At 42.1% G+C, this 21,086-nt stretch overlaps 1 protein-coding gene across 7 annotated transcripts in view; it reads right to left on the bottom strand.

Annotated features, from left to right (window-relative positions):
- TLL1 (tolloid like 1) overlaps positions 1 to 21,086 on the bottom strand; it is a 209,497-nt gene that overhangs the window by 21,806 nt on the left and 166,605 nt on the right. For 5 of the 7 annotated variants that reach the window (XR_008308344.1, XM_053254842.1, XM_053254845.1 and 2 more), the window contains 6 exons: positions 15,489 to 15,591; positions 12,625 to 12,741; positions 10,281 to 10,426; positions 8,613 to 8,808; positions 4,385 to 4,510; positions 2,185 to 2,345 (listed from right to left, as the gene is read on the bottom strand). Coding sequence is in view for 5 of the 7 variants with exons in the window: in XM_053254842.1 (XP_053110817.1) it covers positions 2,185 to 2,345; positions 4,385 to 4,510; positions 8,613 to 8,808; positions 10,281 to 10,426; positions 12,625 to 12,741; positions 15,489 to 15,591 (849 nt within the window). In the remaining 2 variants the exon portion in view is untranslated. Of the gene's footprint in view, positions 1 to 839; positions 976 to 2,184; positions 2,346 to 4,384; positions 4,511 to 8,612; positions 8,809 to 10,280; positions 10,427 to 12,624; positions 12,742 to 15,488; positions 15,592 to 21,086 lie in introns of all 7 variants that reach the window. The other 2 variants (XR_008308345.1, XM_053254844.1) reach the window with 2 other exon arrangements.

Below are 21,086 nucleotides of genomic sequence, written 5' to 3'. Positions count from 1 at the left end.
GTTCAGTGGGAATATATACCAAGAAGGAGAAAGGTATCACCAAGTTCAGGAGGATGCCAGCATGGCTAACTAGTAGAGTCTGGGAAGCTTTAAAAGGGAAGAAGACTTCCTTCAGAAAATGGAAGTCCTTCCCAAATGAAGAGTGGGGGAAAGAAACATAAACACTGGCAAAAGAAATACAAAGAAACAATAAGGGATGCAAAAAGAGAGTTTCAAGCATATAGCTAGACGTGTCAAGGGGAATAACAAAAACTTCTTTAAATATATCAGAAGCAGAAAACCTGCCAGGGAGGCGGTTGGATTGTTAGATGATGAGGGCACGAAGGGGATTATTAAGGAGGATAAGGAGATTGCAGAAAGCTGAATAAGTTATTTGCACCTGTCTTCACAGTGGAGGATACTGAAAATATGCCGACTCCGGAACTGAGCTTTTCAGGCTTAGAGGTTGAAGAACTGGGCCAATCTGAGGTGAGGAGAGAAGATGTTCTAAACTGCCTTGAAAAACTAAAAGTGAACAAATTGCCAGGGACAGATGGCATCCACCTGAGTCCTGAAGGAACTCAAATGTGAAATTGCTAATCTCCTAGCAAAAATATGTAACTTGTCCCTACAATCAGGTTCTGTAGCCGAGGACTGGGAAGTAGCTAACATAACTCCGATTTTTAAAAGGGGTTCATGGTGGCATCAGGGAAACTACAAGCCGGTTAGCTTAATTTCTGTGCCGAGTAAACTGAGGGAAAGCATACTTAAGGACAAAATTGTTAAACATTTAGAAGAACCAGGTCTTGCTGAAGCAGAACCAGCATGGCTTCTGCAAGGGCAAGTCTTGCCTCACTAACCTTTTGGAGTTCTTCGAGAGTGTCAACAGGTATACTTGGACTTCCAAATAGCTTTTGACAAAGTTCCCCACCAAAGGCTCTTGAGTAAACTTAGCAGTCATGGGATAAGGGGACAGGTTCATGTGTGGACTGGTAACTGGTTGAAGGACAGGAAACAGAGGGTAGGAATAAATGGACAGTTTTCACAATGGAGGGAAGTAAGAACAGTGGTCCCCCAGGGGTCTGCTCTGGGACCAGTGCTCTTTAACTTGTTCATAAATTATCTAGAAGTTGGGCCAAATTTGAGTTTGAATAGAAGTTTGGCCACAAAGTGCCCAAATTTGAATAGGACACTAAACTATTTTGGGTAGTGGAATCCAAAACAGATTGTGAGGAGTTCCAAAAGAATCTCTTCAAACAGGGTGACAGGATGACAAAATGGCAAATGCGGTTCAATGTAAGTAAGTGTAAAGTGATGCATATTGGGGTAAAAGAAATCCAACTTCACATACACACTGATGGGGTCTGAGCTCTCAGTGACTGACCAGGAGAGAGATTCTGGGGTTGTGGTGGACAGCTAATTCAAAGTGTTGACTCAGTGCATGGCAGCTGTGAAAAAGGCAAATTCCATTCTAGGGATAATTAAGAAGGGGACTGAAAATTACAATACTAATATTATAGTGCCCTTATACAAATCTATGGTGTGGTCACATTTTGAGTACTGCATACAGTTCTGGTCACCGTATCTTAAGAAGGATATTGTAGAATTGGAAAAGGTGCAGAAGAGGAAAACCAAGATGATCAGAGGCCTGGCACCTTCCTTATGAGGCAAGGCTACAGCGTATGGGGCTTTTTAGTTTGGAAAAGAGGTGACTACGGGGAGACATGATAGAAGTGTATAAAATTATGCATGGAGTGTAGACTGTGGACAAAGACAAAATTTTCTCCCTCTCTCATAACACTAGAACCAGGCATCATCCCATGAAACTGAAGGCCAGGAAATTTAGGAAGTACTTTTTCACACAGAGCATAATTAATCCATGGAATTCTCTGCAACAGGATATGATGATGGCCACTAGCTTGGATGGCTTTAAAAGGAGTTTAGACAAATTCATGGAGGACAGGTCTATCAATGGCTGCTAGTCTGGTGGCTATAGGCCACCTCCAGCCTCAGAGGCAAGATGCCTCTAAATACCAGTTGAAGGGGGGCAACAGCAAGAGAGAGGGCATGCCCTCAGCTCTTACCTGTGGGCTTCTCAGAGGCATCTGGTGGGGCACTATTTGAAACAGGATGCTGGACTAGATAGGCTCTGGGCCTGATCCTGTTCTTATGTTCAGATAACAGTATGCTTCTGAAATTACTTACTTCATTTCCTTCCAATTCAAAAAATTCAAACTTCACTGAGATTCTGTATTGGGTGGGAGCAACTACCTGCCACACACAGTTTTTGTTAGGGGGATACTCTTTGGGCCATCCTGGTGTAGTTATAGTCCCATTCAGTTTTGTCAAAAGTCCTCCACAAGCAGCTAAAATAAAAGAGAAAGAAAAAGTATACTTATTTACAGATCCATGAAACATAGCCCTGAAAGACCTGACTTCAAATAATAATAATGTCTATATTGCAGTAAAGATCAAATAGACCAGTCCAGGAATCTACAGTTTAGGGCCAGTTCACAATGCAACCTGACATATAGGTTCTGCATGTGGTAAGGTTTGAAGGCTACAGATGTGCACAAAACCGGTTTGCTTGGTTCGGTTCGAATTCAAACTGGGTTTGAACTGGGAGGGGGAGGTTCGGTTTTGGTTTTGCTGGAACCCCGCCAGTTTGGTTTGAATTCAAACTGGTTCAAACCAGTTCAAACCTCCCAAAGTGGGTAGGGTGGTAGTTGGCACCCATGGGTGCCTACCACTCAACCCCCAAAGCAATCGGACACTCGTACAATTGTTTATGAATTTTTGAAAATTTCTTTTATTTTCTTCTCATAGGGTATAATGAGACTCAAACCAGCCCATTATTCCCTATTGTGGAACACCCATGGGTGCCAACTACCACCCAAACTCCAAAGCAATCAGACACGCCTACGATTTTATTTTTTTTTATTTTTGGCTGATATTTAAGTGATTTTTGAAGTTTACGTGTTGAAGGTTTTTCTCCATAGGGAAGAATAGAGGTTTCAGCAGCCCTATAACTGCACTTGGGGGGTACTGGGGTGGCCCAGAGCGAGTGGTGGTGATCTCATTTGCTACCAGAGAATCTACACTCACAACACCGCAGAAACAACAATACCCAGCACTGGTAGTTGGCACCCTCTGTGCACTACACCACTACTCAGTCTAAGCCACTCCAGCACCCCCCCCCAAATGAAGTTATGGGGCTGCTGAAACTTCCATTCTTCCCTATGGAGAAAAACCTTAAAGATGCGTAAACTTCAAAAATCAGCCCTTTGCCCAATTCCTTTGAAATAATTCTGGTAGCTTCCTTGCCCCCCTTGGGCACTACCACCCACCACACTCCGCTCTAGGCTACCCCTTTCCCCCCCCGATGTGAAGCTATACATTTGCTGGATAATTTCATAATTCCCTATGGGGAATTCAAAAATACTTCTAAAATTCACCAATAATCGGTTTCCGATTGCCTTTAGGTTTGGTGGGTGGTAGGCACCCCACCTTTGTGCCCCTAAGTGCTCCACAATAGGGGATAATGGGCTGGTTCGTGTCCCATTATACCCTATGAGAAAAATAATAAAAATATTTCAAAAATTCATAAAAGAAATTAGGAGTGTCCAATTGCTTCAGGGTTTGGGTGGTAGCTGGCACTCATGGGTGCTCCACAATAGGGAATAATGGGCTGGCTTGAGTCCCATTATACCCTATGAGAATTTCCCCCCCAAAAAATTTAAAAAAAAATTGTACGAGCGTCTGATTGCTTTGGGGGTAGGGTGGTAGGCATCCATGGGTGCCAATTACCAACCCACCCACTTTGGGAGGTTTGAACTAGTTCAAACTGGTTCAAATTGAACCCCCCCCCCAGTTCAGTTCAAATTCGAACCTGCAGCTCAAACCTAATGGCTGGTTCGGTTCACATTCGAACCATCGAACCGAACCTGTATGCATTCGAACCGGTTTGCACATCCCCACTGAAGGCAAGACTTGGACTCAAACAGAAATACTTTTTCACACAGGGTTCATATTATGTACTTATCATTGTGCAGCATATATATGTCATGGATAATTATGACTGTTTTGTGAAGCAATTGCTCCTCATCACCATTTTGATATGTCTCTGTTACGTGGTTTATGAATTCACATGCATTAAATCAGTATTGGCATCGGATCATGCTAATTCGATGGAAGAGTAATCCTGTACATATTAACAATCCTAAATTATGACTATTATATTAATAATTATATATATTGCCTAGTTAGAATACTTATATGTTGCCTTTCAGCAAAATAAGTTTTCAAAGCAGTTTACATATTAAGAGAAGGAAATCTGAGCCTGTGTAAGCATTCAACACAATAAAACTATATAGTCTCTAGGACACTGTAAAGCAACATAAGGTACCTTCACAACTCTTCTTATCAGGCCCAAGCTCATAGCCTGGATCACAAGCACATTGATAGCTGCCCAGCGTATTCACACACCGCTGTTCACATCCACCATTGTCAGGTTTGGCACATTCATCTTCCTCTATGAAGAGATAAAAGAACAGAATTGGTTTAAAATAAAGCCACCACCATCTTTTTCTCTTGACTGTGGAACAACACATTGATATTTCCTCAAAGCACTTAATACTTTTTTTTTTGCGAGTCGCCTTAAATTTCCTTGTAATTCCTGCTGTACATACCACAGTCATGTCTGCAGATTGGATTATTTTGGGATTGCGATATTAAAATATATTCATTGCTTGAAAAAGCACCAGCCCTGAATGTTATAGGCATGGTCCTTTCCCACAAACCTATGGTGCCAGAATATATAGAGAGATCATGAAGCATAGCAGAGCTCTGCCCCCAACTCCCCCACTTTCATTTTTTATGTGTGCACACACAGGCATGCAGCATGAAGCAACTTTAAGCTGCAACAATTTAGGTTGTAGAGTACACTGAAAGAAAGACTGGAAATCTGCAGCAGGGTCAACCAAAGGGCACTTTATCTCTGACAGAATGAATTTGTATATTATCCTGGATTCATACACAAAGCCAGATTAAATGAATCCTTTTCATTTTTATTCCACTGATATTAAAGAAAATAAGATGCAGCAGAAGGAGGGAGGCAGCAAAATATAGTATAATCTGCACATGCTGAATGACGTATTTAGGGGACAGTTCAATTACCACTTGCACTAGTAAGCTTAGTCCATTGATTTTATGAAAAGCAGTCTCTGAATCATCTATTAAAAATATGCAATGTAATTATATACCTGAGCCATGGGTATTATTAACAGAATGGCAATAGTTTATCTTCAATAGCATGCAACACGAAGAGTTATCTTCAGGCAAATTCAAACGATATGTCCCCAGCCCGTGTGATTAAAAGGGGGCATGCCAAGTGCCCAAATAGTCATTGGCTCTCAGAGTCTGAAAACGTATGGTCCAGTTCAGACATAATGTAGAACCAGGAATGGGGTCTGGGGCCTCACTTTACATGTGCATTGAGATCAAGGAAATGCCACAAATGTGTGAGCTTCCTCCCTGTTCCTTCTCTGCTCCCATTACCACATGTAGAAGTGACAGCAATACAGATGTTACACAGCATCAGGACTGAATCCTGATGTCATGCAATGTCCCTTAGTCTCAGGGGTGTATGCTCCTGCATCCCATTTTTTGGATCATCAGTTGCAAATCCTGGTTTATTCTGAAATTCTGGCCAAATTTTGTCAAAGAAGAGATCTTGCCTTGTCCTAAGAGAGGAAAAGCAGAATCCTTTCTTCCCGGCACACACCCGAGGAATGGGAACATCATGGGAAGCCAGAATTCAATTCTAGCTCCACATTATGTCTGAACCACTTTTACTTCTATATGTGGTGATGGGAGCAGGGAAGGCACAGGGAAGAAGCACAAAACGATGGGGCATGCATGCTCTTTATGCTCATGTAAAACTGAGGCTCCAATCCTGGTTTCATGTTACTTCTGAACCAGAATGTAAACTTTAAGACTGAGAGATCCAATGGCTTTTTGAACACAGGATGACCACTTTTTTATTCAGACAATTCAAGCACAATTGTAATGCAAGATGAACAGTCCAATCTCACACATGTGATTTTGAAATGCAGATGCATTGCACCGTACAAGCAAACTGCCACCGAAGGAAACTAGGCTGGATTATTCAATTAATAATCCCACCTCTCCTGTTCATTCATATTTAAATGAATGAATGAATGAATGAATGAATGAATAAAAGATGCATCCATATATATGATTCCAATACACACCACTTGCAGCTAATATTCAGCAAATGTTGCTAAATCAACTACTTGATGGGGCATTTCAAAAAAGCGAACTTCTTCCATTTCCACTGTGCATCATTTTTTAAATTATCAGATATTCCTCCCTTCCCGGCTAAATTCAAGTTCCTGCCTGACATGTCCTATTTTTGCTGCTGTCAAGAGTAATTAGAAAGTATCTTTCTTTTAGAGGCATATTTAAAGGCTGTAGCTCAGTAGTAGGGTAGCTACATTGCACGCAGAAGGCTCTACGTTCAATTCCTGGCATCTCCAAACAGGCCTAGGAAAGACTCCTGGAGAATCACTGCCAGTCAGTACAGACAATACCAAGCTTGATGGACCAATGGTCTTGACTAAATATAAGGTAGCTCCCTGTGTTTATTGAATAAGATTTCTTTCAGATGCTTCCTAAACTTAAACAAAGCAATTTGATCTATAATCATATCTCTTAACAACATGTTTGGATATGAGAACCAAATGTTCAAAATCTGCATTGCACATATCCAGCATGAATCATGTTTTTGTTGTAAATTCAATTTCACCTATTTTTTATTTATTTATTTAACACATTTTTATACTGCCCAAAACGCAGTTGTCTGGGCGGCTTGCAACAAGACAATAAATAACCAATAAAAAGATTAAAACATTTCAACAATTAAAATTTAAAACATTAAAAATATTAAAACACAATTAAAATAATATCTAATTAAAATCCTGGGTGAACAAATGTGTCTTGAATGCCTTTTAAAAAGTTGAAAGAGATGGGGAGACTCTTACTTCAGCAGGAAGTGTGTTCCAAAGCCTCGGGGCAGCAATGGAGAAGGCCCGTCCCCAAGTAGCCACCAGACGAGCTGGTGGCAACTGCAGAAGAACCTCTCCAGATGATCTCAATGGGCGGTGTGGTTCATAGCAAAGAAGACGTTCTCTTAAATACCCAGGTCCAAAGCTGTTTAGGGCTCAATAGATTATAACAAAAACCTTGTACTTTGCCCAGAAACTTATCGGCAGCCAGTGTAGATCTTTTAAGATAGGAGTGATATGGTCTCACCGAGATGACTCGGAGACCAACCTGGCCACCGCGTTCTGGACCAAATGCAGTTTCCAGATTACATACAAAGGCAGCCCCATATAGAGTGCATTGCAGTAGTCAAGTCTGGAGATGACCAGCAGATGTACTACTGTTCTGAGGTCATTTATTTCAAGAAATGAACGCAGCTGGAGTATCAGCTGAAGCTGATAAAAGGCACCTCTGGCCACTGCCTCAACCTGAGACACCAGGGAGAGTTTTGTATCCAGAAGCAGCCCAGACTGTGAACCTGTTCCTTCTGGGGAAGTGTGACCCCATCCAGAACTGGCAGTGGCAGATCAAAATCATCTCCTGAGTTCCAACCCCACATAATAAGTACCTCCGTCTTATCTGGATTCAGCCTCAGCCTGCTACCTCTCATCCAGCCCATCACTGCCTCCAGACAGGCAGTCATTTAGGGAGGTTATGCCTTCTCCTGATGATGTTGACATGGAGAAATAGATTTGGGTGTCATCAGCATACTGATAACACCCTGCACCAAATCTCCTGATGATCTCTCTCAGCGGTTTCAAGTAGATGTTACACAACATCGGAGACAATATGGAGCCCTGAGGGACACCATACTGAAGTTCAGTTTTTGAACTGAACAGTCCTCGGGGACTGTTTTTGACAACAATCCCCGAGGGACACCATCTGGAATCTGCCTGAGAGGTAAGAGTAGAACCACTGCAAAGCAGTGCCTCCCACCCCCAACCCCCTCAGACGCTCCAGAAGGATACTATGGTCGCTAGTATCGAAAGCCGCCGAGAGGTCCAAAAGGACCAACAGAGTCACACGTCCTCACCTATTTATTTACTGTATAAAATACCATCTGCAGATAATTTTCAGCTGGACTACCTTTGGATTTTAAACACACCAAGTACTTATCTAGCGTTGGACACCTGTTTCTATTACATTTAGCTCAGTTGTCCTGTGCCTCTATTATTTAGACAGAATCAACCATGAATATATTGCTGACTCTAAGCCCCATGTTTTAGCATTCATGGATTAAGGGAGAGAACCAAATGACCTAGTTTGGGTGAGCAAAACACAGCGGGAGATGCTACGGTGCTTGTGGGATGGAAAGAAAGCCCACAAGGTGTAGGACCACTCTTGATCTCACCGCTTCCAGAGGTGAGTGGGGACAGAGAACAAAGAAATAATGTCAAACAGATCTTAGAGCAGGCAATCTTTTAACTTTTTCTCTAAGTTTTCTCTAAATTGCACTGTAAAATCCAGCCAACCCTTTACTATTCAAAACTATTACCTTTAAAAAGAGTTACCTTTAAAAAAATTAGCAGCAAACCCTGCTTTGTTGACTGTTCCATCAGAAACAAATTTCATCCACAGGGTATTGGAGGTAGATCTTATGTCTTCTGGTTTATCATAGCCACAAAAATGGCCAATCAAAGGACTGCTTTCACTGGTTCCATCTCGAACTTCTAAGTAATCATAGGCACAGTTATCATGTCTCTCAATCTGCAAGTACAAAGTAGTATTTGGCCAGGATTACAAAAAGCAACCTTTCTACTAAATGTTTGCATTTGATATGCCTGTCCATTACTCTGAAGAAATTCTATGGCTTTTGGGTATATGATTTGGTCTATGGTATAAGTTTTAAGAAACACAGGCAGCTGAAGAGGGAAGGGGAAAATTGCTTAAAATCAAGTCCCCCACCATGTGATGGAAAACCCTGTTGTATCTGCACAGCGTTAATCTAATGTTGGTTACTTATCTGAGGGAATATTGGCCAATGGACAGGAGAGGCAAGCAGAATTACAGGCAGCATAGCATCCTTTGTGTGGATGGAAAATGAGAAAGTGAACATACACAGCTGCAAAACTGAACCCAACTATTGGTACATTTAGCTCAGTATTGTCTAATCTGAGTGGCAACAGCTCTCTAAGTTTCAGGCAGAGGTCTCTCTCAACCCTGTTGTCCAAGATAATTTTACTGGCCATATTGGGAGTTACTCTCATACATACAAAGAATGCACTAAGCAATGTATGGGTTCTCCTATAGCTCAGTGAAAATGACATAGCTTTGGACTTATTTCAGAAACTTAGGCTATCGTCTTGAAGCTGACCTCTAGTGCTGTGATCCTTTGAGATTTCCATACTTTGAACACCCATTGATTTTAACAGCTACTACAAGGGTAAGAGATCAAGCTTATATAATAGAAAAATGCAAAATGCCATTCCAAACTGAAATAGTCAAAGAAATGCAAATATTGTGCACCAGCTGTGAAACCCAAACCACTACATAAAGTATTCATGACAAAATTTATGAGTACCCTTTTGAATATCTTTCATTTATGTATTTTTAAACATTATTTTATTCCCATGGGGGCATTCAAAATCCTGAACAAAAATATATATTTTCCTAAGCCAAAACTAGTGGTTCACAATAGGTAAAAATTAGAATGATATACTTATTGAATTGTTTGTTGCAGCAAATGCCACACAGAAATAAACTGTGGGAGTGTTGAAATATTAACATTTTAAAGGAAATTTGTAACAAACTGGCTACTAGAAAAATAAAGTGGGGGAAAACTGATGCTTAACTTCAAATATTAGTAACAAGAAATTTAAGCAGTTAACAAGTATGTGTTCTTTTACAAAAAGCACACATATATTTAGAAAAGAAATAACAGCCCTATTATTTAATAGATTCCTAAAGCAGCCTCGTGGAACAGGATTAGGTGTTTGTCAAAAGAAACTATTGTCAATTTTTAAAACATTGCAATTCAAATAATACAGATAACATAAAACCGCTTTAATCTTCTTGAAATGTATGCAATGGGGCAAGTCTCAATGAAAGGAAATATTAACCGTAGAGGTTACATTATACAGAGAATGCTTTGTTTCTTCATTGGCTTAATGAGGATTCCCTGAAATGTCACTGTCATTTATCCACTAGATGGCTTGCTGAGATCAGTTAAAAGGCTTTACCTCAAATGCCTGAAAGGTTAATCCGACATTGTAGTTCTCTGACACTGTTATTTTCCACACACATTCCTTCATTGGCCTGTAATCATCAGGATAATTAGGAGACTGGATCTGGCCTTCATTCTTATGTATTTCACCTCCACAAATTGCTGATGAAAACACAAAAGTCAATTTAAGCATATTACATATTAACAGCATGTACATTTCCCATCTTTTGTAAAGCTAGTGATCCAGCTATGCCAGAAGGAAGATCCAGACATACCACAAATGATCAAAATAATGCTTGGCTATTTAATCTACCTACTTCCTTTCCCCAAACCTAGCATTTATGGTTTAAAACTATTTAACAGGATAGACTGCAATCCATCCTGAAATTACGCACGATGTGTGTGTAAACTGCAGGCTGGACTGCAGCCATAGGACATGACCCAGCAGCTTCAATCTCGGGGCCAAGACCCGCTAAGGCAGGGGTTTCCCTTTGTCTTCTATGAGAGGGAAATGCTTGGCATGCGCAATGGGAAATATCTGTGCTTTGCATGGAACATTTCCTTCTCATAGCAAAGGAAGCCCTTCGCATGCAGAACTTGGGATGCTGCCACAGTTTGTACGTTCATGAAGAAATGAAAAATGCCATTATTACTGTTCAAAACAGGCCCAGCCTTCTGGGATGCCTGAACACATAAAGCATGTTCAAATGAATTAGAGTTGCGCAAGAGAACAACCATTTTATTCAACTATGAGGCAGCTCTACAAGATCAAACCCTAGATCCCATGTAATGAAAGAAAATACGCAGGACTATGTAGAGAAACTAGAAAACTAAAAATATAGGGCATGATTCAGCAAATACTATTGTTTTGGTGAATTTAATGAGAAAAACAGAAGCTGTAATATCTCTGTGGAGATTGAGCCTCCCTTTGAAAGGATTCTGTGAGGTAAAAGGTAAGGCCCCCTGCTGGTGACCAAGGCAACTCTATTGCAGATCTTCTCTTCAGATGAGGTTGAGGAGGCTAGAAGAAGAGACTGTGAGGGGAAGGGAGGGAGGGAGGAGCTGGAATCACAGCAATCTTCCCTTGTCTGTGCTTTAGGCTGAAAAAGGATCCAACTAAAAAGGAAGTCTGCATCAGTAGGGATAACTTGCAGCCAGGTAGACTGCAAGTTAGACAGCCGGGGAAAGGGAGGATTCATTGACACCTGGGCTGGCAAGGGGACAGAGGACCCAGCTAAAGCCTTAACACAGCTTGCCTCGAGGGACCCACAAGCCTGTATCTGTACATGAGTGACCACACAGAGAGAAAATAGTCTAGGGAAACTGGCAGTTTAGATTAATCAGGGGTGTGACCTAGACAGCTACTCCTTTGAAACTAACTACATCATTATTATTCTGCACATAGCAGTATCGGCCAGTAAGGGCAGTGCTGGGGGCTGGGGCGTCATCGGCAAGAGGCAACATTAAGGATTAATAAGCAGTGCTTATGAGTGTTTAGGCAGCACCTGCATGCTACTGCATTCCGCCCGCAATCCCAAACAGGATGGCAGACCTCTGCCCGGCATCTGGTGGGACAGCGGCATAGCCATGGTCTCCACTTGTGCGCAGAGCCTCCATGCATGCTCAGAGGCTAGGGCTATACCACTGCCCCACTGGATGCCAGGCGGAGTGCTGTCGCCCTGCATGGGATTGCGGGTGGAGTACGGCAGCTTGCAAGTGCTACCTAAACACTGGTAAACACCTGCTGATTAATCCTTAAAGGTGCCTCTCACCCCCCACCCCGCTAGCGCTGCCCTCACTGGCCAGTACTGGTACATAATTAGTCTTTTACTCTAAAAGTTATATTTACAAAAATAAAACTTAACTTGTTTTCGTTTAAAGTTTACCTTGTCACTTTGGTTCTTTCCAATGCCTATCTCATTCTACCACAGTGCATTTAAAAGGGTTATTAGTCATTCAGTGTTTAGGAATAAATAGTGGCAGTGAGATTGTAAAGAAAGGGGATCTATTTCATAGAGGGACCTCCACGAATAGTTGAGGCATTTCCCAAAGGGGATTGCCACAATCCCACACATAATTTCTCTTAGGGATGGGGAAACATTTATAAGTAGGGGGACAATTTAGCAGAAAAATAGCCAGAGGGGAAAGTAGCACTGCTTCTTCCTGAGGCTGCAATTGGTAAAACCAACCAACCAACCAACCAACCAAACATTAGGAGGGAAGAGACAAATCATTATGTCACTTCTAGTTTGGGCTATCATTCACCATTCATTAATAATCATATTTAAAATTATATTTTCTAATTTAATCCAGGTGCAAAGGAGTGAAAAATACTCTGTTTTATTTTCAGAGTGACTGACCTTCATAAATGGCTGCAAAACCCTTTCCTACCCAGTTACTGCTGCTACGAAATTCTATCCACATTCTGCTGTCACTAGAGGTGAGTACATCTGGCAGTTTGTCACCGCAGAATCTGCCTAAAAAGCAATGAGAAAATACATTTTAGGGTCTCATTGAAGACCAAACCCCTACAATTTCACATCAAAGTTTAGTGGCTAATTAAACCTGATGGAGATAGATCCCCTGTCTTCAAATGAGGGACTGGCCCAATCACATGCAAAGCGGCAGTTGAAAGTAGAACTTAGAGAACAAAACTCTCGCCTGCCTGTTGCTTCCTGGAACCCAGATGCTTTCCTTCAAGCCAGGTCTGGGTGAGGGATAATGGTGAGGGACACTCTGAGAGGGAGGGGTTCAGAATTCCCAGTGCTTCTTTTTTACTTTAAATTGCACCTCAACCCCTGCTGTACATGTGATTGGGGGAGATTCATGTTTAAAGAGATGGATGCAATTGGTTATGTATAGTGCAGCCTTTACTGGCTTCAGTTCAATTATTATTGTATGTAGAATTAGCCCCTTTGAACAATATATGATTTAACGCTTGAAATTTAAATAATATGCATAAATAATACACACATGAACATTAATGGCTAACAAAAAGTAATCACTAATTTTGTTTCTCACTAGAAAGCTAGTTAACAAAAGTTAACAAATTTCATGCATATATTCAAACCCACAATGCATTCACATCAGTATTAAAACTCTTTCCTTGAAGTGAGTAGAAATAATCTCACCAACAGAGGAGTTCAGTGTCAGAAGGTTATATACATCAAAAGGGCAAATAATCCTACTTCTTTCGTTAGTCATTTTTCTCCTGTTTTAAACATTTCCCTTCTTCTCTGCTATCATTTTCACTTCTTTTTCTCATCCTCTAGTCTTCACCAGATTTCTCATCCTCTAGTCTTCACTCCTTTCCTACCCTTTATCTTCATTTTTATATTTAGTGACCACTGAGGAAAACTGTAATTATATGTGGCATATACAGAGCCCATACAATTATATACACACATCCTACTGTGTATATGGGAACTTCCGAATAATATGGGGTGCAGATGAAGTGAGGTAATCTTAAGTCATTTAATATCAGATCCTAAAAGTAAGGTGACATATAAGATTGTCAAAGCTTGTAATAATGTAAGCTAGAAGGTCAGGAAGACATATAAAATTACTCCTGGGTGAATTAGAAACCATCAGATTGATAACCATCAGGTGGGAAACCATCAGATTGATAACCATCAGGTGGGAGAGAAACAAATACGGACACAGAGCTATCATAATGGCACAATTAAGATGGAGGGTGTTATCAGTGTTTCACCACTGTAAGTGGTGGAACTGAGCAGATATCCAGCTCTACAGAAACCTAAGCTCTCCACCCTGAATTTCTCATTAAAAATTATAATAATGAGCAAGTGAAGAATCATTCAATAGCTGGTTTCAAGAGGAAAGCTAAGGAACTGCACCTCACTGTCTGTTGCTACAGTTGGTTCTCCACCACAGCAATGTTAGTAAATGCTTAAGACTGTGCCTGCGCCTATCCTTTCATTTCAGTGGCTGACAGAATGCTTAGACTGTGCTCCATCCCACTCTCTTCATTGAAATGCCAGCATATGTGTGCAACATCCTACAGGGACTTCTACACTCATGAATGGCAGGAGTGTGCACAGAACCAGTTTTGCCGGTTCTGTTTGAATCCAATCTGGATTCTAACAGGCCTGGCCTGGCCCAGTCGCCGGACTGGTTTGGAACAGTAAAGGGGAATCTGGTGAAGATTTCCTTTTACCATTAAAGTGGCTGGGGGAGTCAGGAGTACTTAACTCAGTTTTAGGCAGCAGAAACAGGGTGTTGCACCCAAACCACCGGCCTCCCCCAGAGTATCGTGGGCTGCTGCCAGGCTGGCCTACCCTGGGAGAGGCCAGCAGCTGTGGGGGTGGGGGTACCTGCCACACCTCCACTGCAGCTGCCAATGCCAAAAATTGAGTTACATACCCCTTACTACTCTCCCACCCTGCTCTTTAGCCTTAGGGAAGCCCACATGCCCCTTTACTGGTAAAGGGGAATCCTCACCAGATTCCCCTTTACCACTAAACTCCCAAATTGGTTCAAACTGCGGCCAGTCCAGTTCAAACACAGACCAGCACTCCTCTTTGGGGGGCCAATCCAGTTCAAACCCAGACTAGATGAACCAGGCCGGTTTGATTCGAAACCTAGTTCAAATTGAGCCGGCTCACACATTCTCAATGAAAGGCAGCCCTGGCAGTGTTGCGCAATAGTGCACTTGTGCAACTACTTAAAACAGTGTGTGCAGTTGCACAAAGCTACTTTCATTGTTTTAAGTAGTTGCACAACTGCACTCTTGTGCAACATTGCCATGGCTGCCTTTCACTTGCGCAGCAGCCCTGGTGGTTCTCAAACACTGGCATTCCACTGCGTGTCATGTCAGCCAGTGTCTCCTTAGTAAGGATCTACTTAGGGTTTCTTTACATGTTACTGAAAGACTGGGTGCACTGTGCATCCATTATGTCTATCCAAGAGGCTATGTAAGAGCTATTCATGCTTTTAAAACTTCTGCATGCTCACTTAAACTGCAGATGACAGGGAGCTGCGACCAATCAATTATGGCTTCTTATGGCATATATTCATGGTAGAAAAAGTGCTCTCACATATATTGCAGTCACAAAAGGCACACAACTCTCTCATGGATTATACTGCACAGGTAATCCTATGCCACTTTCTGACCAGATGCTTGACAAAAAAGTTAACTCCAAATCATTTTGACTTTGCTATTGTTTCTAATATTCAATTCAGATTGTGACAGATGTGTTCATACCTAGCAGTGGTGATTTTCTCCAGTAGCCATCTCTTACTTCAATATAGTCATACCAGCAGAGGCTGCTCTTATAGAGGTCCATTGTAGTGAAGTTTAAAACAATCTAGAGTATAAAAGAAATAAGCATTCCATACAATTAATTTGGTTTGCAGTCTGAATCAGAACAAAAGTATTTCCACACACATGCTGACAATAAAATAGAATGGGCAACCTCAGAAAACTTAGCATCAGCTACTTTTTCTTCCTTTCTATGAAACAGAATCCAGTTGATACAAAGATAACCTATATCTAAGGGAGTGAGGGCTTATTTACCCAAAGAACAAACTGGGGGTGGAGGTGGGGTGGCTTCATTCCAAGACACAGCACGGCAGACAAATGAACAGGGAAGTATATAACATACATATATACTAGGCACTACATTTGTACAGAAGAGTTACAATTACAAGTAAATTTACAGAAATTTTGTTCCCACTGCTCATTCTCCCTTTAGCTGGAAATATACAGGGTGGGAAGGAACTGGGAAGATCAGGGTTGGAGAATGATCAGTACAAATGAGAAAAACTATCTACATATCATAGCCACAAACTTGTATCTCAAGTTCCACTGCCTTTGGCTTATATTTTGGTCAAATATTTGACAAAATATTATATATCTATATTATTGTACTATATTTTGGTTATATTATTAAGTACTCAAGGAAATCTCAAGATAATGGCTGCAAAAACATAATCCAGATATTTACATTAGAAAATGTTATAAAGGTACATGATGTACAAAGCACTTTTGTACATGATTAATTTTTGCAAAATGTCAGTATTTAAGGCAGGCAGCATATAAAGAGATGGGCATGTTCAAATGGACAGACAGAATGCCAGAGGGCTTGCTTTGACTGCTTCTTGCCGCAGTCGCCAATACAGAGAGAAGTGTTGCTAGGGAACTCATCCCTGTGGCTTGCTTTATCCAACATAAAAGGGGAAGGGGGCTTCCCCCCAAATAGAGCAGAGCCATTCAAGAATTCCTGGTTGGAGCTGCCCTTTAAACCCAATCCCAGGTATCACCGCCCTGCCATATGTTGCTCTCAACCCCAGTGATCAAATAGGGTTGCCCTGTTTATGTTGCCACCGTACCTGCATGGGCTTATGGACATAAATCTTGACCGCTTCATTTTTGGAGAGCTAAGCACATAGTGCCCATATTGCCATCTCGTCCCCTTTCTCTCCTGACTGTCAGGAGGGGGGAACAAGGGACAGAGTGGGAAGAGGGCATACCACAATGTGACTTTCCCATTTGATAGGCTTTGAAGCTTGAATGGCATATGCTGGTGCACTGCTTTCTTGGATCGGAGCGAGGCAATTGCTCAGAAAGGCAGCCAGCGGGCACAATGCTGGGCAGGTCTGGGCTGCCCTCTCTGTGGTTATTGTTCCATAAATGCACAAAACTGCAGTTATGGCAGCATTCATGTTTGGACGTAATGTTGCTATGGAAAAATGTCAGGTTGCAGCGGCAAAACTCACTACAAAACAAAGGTTTGAATGGAAGTTTGGCAAGGCCACCGCAGGTCACTTTTGCCGCAAAACCACGGCTACATGCATTTGGATGTTCAGAAATTCAAACCTCTGTCCCATTTAACTGTGGTTTTGCATTACGTGCAAATGTGGCTAATATCCTTTTCTTCTTCTTCTTTTTTAAAAGTGCCCAAATCTGTACATTTTCCATTGGCCTGGACATTGGCCTTCTTTTGTTCTGACTGCATCCTATAAATGATAATTGGGGAGCAAATCTAGATAAGCAACTTGAGATTTACCATCTGTAAATGATAAATAAATGCTTGCGGAATCTTTTCAAAGCAGTTTGATACTCATATAATGGAAAGCTGATAACATTCTTCCCAAAGATATAGAAACATGTTTTAATGATAATTCCTTTTAAAAGGTCATGTCATTCATCAAATGAATGATTCAAGGATCGCCACTTAAATTGACCACAGCCTTTTTAAGCATCACAGCAAACTCTGTGTACTGAGTTGTTTGATTAGTGACACTTTGTTTGACAACTGGATACTTCAGATTTTAATCATTTGCTATAAAAGAACCATTCACTATAGCACAGTACAAATTCAGTTTTGCACTGCAACTGTATATCCGCCCTTGGTAGCTCCAGTACCAACTGCAGGTGTCATTAGTATCTGTGAAGGAATCTATCCTTTTCTCTGCTTGTAACCAGGAAATAGAACACTGAAATGTGAACAATGAGCCTAAATGATTGCTAACTGGTTTCTGAGTGCACATAATATGCACAAAGTACCCTATTAAATATCACATTTAACTGAACTGACCTTTCCCAAACACATTGATTTTATATTGGAACTGATACAACAATGGAAAGAAGCTTATATACACTCAACATATAACGAACCACAAAATATGCAGCAGCACAGAAGGTTTTTTCTGAAATCAAAAATCCATTTGTGCTCTTTTATTTAGCAATTTCCTCTATTACACATTGAGGCTATTCTCACGATCAGCTAAAATGGGGCTACGGGAGCCTAGCCCCATTTTAGCAGAATGTGATAACCACCGGTTGCCTCAAAGCAGGTAACCCGCTTGTGAAGCCCTCCCCTTAGCCCAGGTTAGCGGAGCGAGTGCTCCGCTAACCGGGGTTTCCAGATTGTGTGTTGCCGCAGCGCAGCTCTGCGCGGTGGCAACTCATGAGGAGACCCCCCAACTGGGAGGCTAAAAAGCAGCCTCCTGGCTTGGGGGTCTCTCCGGCATGCTCTGCACACTCGTGCAGAGCATGCTGGAACTTCCGGGGGCTGCACGGCCCCCAAACATGACGGAGCCAGCAGACATGTGGCCAGCTGATCCACCCAGGGCTTCCCCTCCGGTCGTCTGCAGGGATCCCTGCACACCGGCTCTGGGCGAGTCTCACCAATCGTGAGACCCACCTCAACAGATATTACTGGGAAGAATTACACTGGGGATTAGATCAGTGGTGCCTTCATAATCAAAGATTGTGTGGAATCCAGCTATCTGCTACCCATAGCCTTCATTTATTTATTTGATTTTTTTCCTCAATTTTTTTTCATAGCACTTGTATTTTCTCAGTGGGAGCAACTGGCATTGCTTGTCAAAGCTGAGCTAGATGAAGCACTGTGGGAAGGACACAGATGTGATGCAGAAGATGTGTGACTGGATCTCCTGATTTTTTAAAATAATAAAATCTTTATTTCTAAAACACAGCCTGCAGTTATACTGGGTGATAGATCTATTGATAGACAATGTAAAGGGGATAAGATGGCAGGAGACTCCGTCCAAATTTACCTTTACCTAATCAGTACCATCACCTGTTTCTTAAAGAGTATTTTGGAAGCTTTCCAGGAAGTCGCTTGTTTCAGTCTCGCAGATGCAGCAGATAGGATGGCTCTTATATGGACTGTGAGATATGTAGATCTTTAATCACTTACTCAACAATCTATAGTTAACATGAGAAGGGGATGGAACTATAGCTCAGTGGTAGAGTACGTGATTTACACGTAGAAGGCCCCAGCTTCAATCCTTGGCATCTCCAGAGAGGAGGCTCATGTCTTAAACCACAGAGAGCTGTTGCTATAAGAGCAGACAATGAGGCTGTTCTCATGATCACAGACTGATGGGTAGGACAGGGTTAACAAAGGATTCCTTGGTCATCTGGGAAACCAGGAGGCCTGGTTCCAGATGGCCGAGATGCGTGACTCAGGTTAAAAGTGAGGTAGGAGACAAAGATCGCCATCCTACCTTTCTGTTTGGGTTATCTATGCAGCTAGCACAATTTAAACTGTCCCCAGACTGCCAGTGGTCATGTCAGGTGGCAAGCAGGGCCAGGGAGAGGAGAGATATTCCTGCACTAAGGGCTGCCTCTCTGCTGCTCGCGCAATGCAGTGGTATAGCTGGAAGCTCCATCTCCCTATTTCAGCTCTGGAGAATGCTGCTGCAGAGTCCGTGTAGGCGCAAGATTCAAACGGAGGGTCTGGTCATCTGGATCTGTGGAAGGTAGGATCTTCAACCCATCCCCATTTGGTCATGAGAACAGCCTCAATGCTGAAGTGGATCATACAGACTAGAAATAAGACAGCTACCTATGTATTTAAGGGTATAACAGTTTTTGCAAAAGTCCAACAAGATTTACTAGGAGCTATATAGAAGAGAAATCTGCCTTTACAGTACATAGGAACATAGGAAGCTGCCATATACTGAGTCAGACCATTGGTCTATCTAGTTCAGTATTGTCTTCACAGACTGGCAGCGGCTTCTCCAAGGTTTCAGGCAGGAATCTCTCTCAGCCCTATCTTGGAGAAGCCAGAGAGGGAACTTGAAACCTTATGCTCTTCCCAGAGCGGCTTCATCCCCTGAGGGGAATGTCTTGCAGTGCTCACACATCAAGTCTCCCATTCATATGCAACCAGGGCAGACCCTGCTTAGCTATGGGGACAAGTCATGCTTGCTACCACAAGACCAGCTCTCCTCTCCAACTACCTAATCCAACTACCATTTACCGCCCAACCTTTTATGTGCCAGTGGTTTTTAATTCCAACTGTCTGCACAATAAAACACAGAGTTTGGGTTTTATTTAAACCCCAGTCTTTAGGTTTTTCTCTAAAAGGTGATGTACAGTAATTTGGAAATGCTGGGTAAATTTTCTCATATACTGAAAGCTGTAGAAATTCTGAGTCATAGTTTTGCGGTGTGTGTGTGTGAGGCAGTAAATATGTAATGATGGCTTATTTAAACTGTTGGAAGTGAAGGATTCTGCACTGCCTCATGCCTCAATGACAGAGGGGGACAGACTAGTGAGTCAGAGGGCTAGAGGGGTCAAGACACGGGTCATTCCTCCTCTCTACTGCTCTGACTCTATCTTTTTGATATGTAGATTGCTACTCTCAGGGACTTCCTGCCTGCCTGCCTGCCTCCCTTTCTCTCTTCCTTCTTCCTTCTCTCTTCTCCCTATCACACACACTCACCTCTCTCTCTACACCATGTGTGCAGAGATGCAGACAGCATCTCTCTGCATCCAGCTAGCTAGCTAGATTAGATACTCTGTCTCTCCACTTTCCTATCTAGAATGGAGTTCTCCAATAAATACTCCTTATAGTGATTTGAAACTATGAGCTGGCTCCATGTTTCTTTTGGCTCTAAGCAGAAACGCATGTCTAGTCAGCTCTGGAGTTTTGCCTCTGTGCACTCTGCTGTAACAGGGCCACGCAACCTTGAGGTACAGATTTTCATGATGCACAGTGGGTTCAGGGGCAAGGGGAGATTGTAGAAAACCACCCCTTCTCCTGCTTACACAATGGCACAGCAGTAGTCTGGATCACAGCACTGCTGCATTAGCACAGTCTTCATTTCCGCCATTATTTGTAATATTTCTTTCCATTGTGATATGGAAACAATGCAAACCACCAAGCAATGTGGCCAGTCTTAGCAGAGAGACGATTAGTACTGCATTGAGTTTTAAACAGCAGATGTAATATACAGAACCCAGTGCCTCACAATACACTGAAATTCTTCTGTTTTTCATAATTGCTGTTTTCAATAGCAATGGTAACACAGGAGCTAAACATTA

Source organism: Hemicordylus capensis, chromosome 5, assembly GCF_027244095.1.
Source record: "Hemicordylus capensis ecotype Gifberg chromosome 5, rHemCap1.1.pri, whole genome shotgun sequence".
NCBI lineage: Eukaryota > Metazoa > Chordata > Lepidosauria > Squamata > Cordylidae > Hemicordylus > Hemicordylus capensis.
This window is presented reverse-complemented; position numbering and strand designations above follow the sequence as displayed.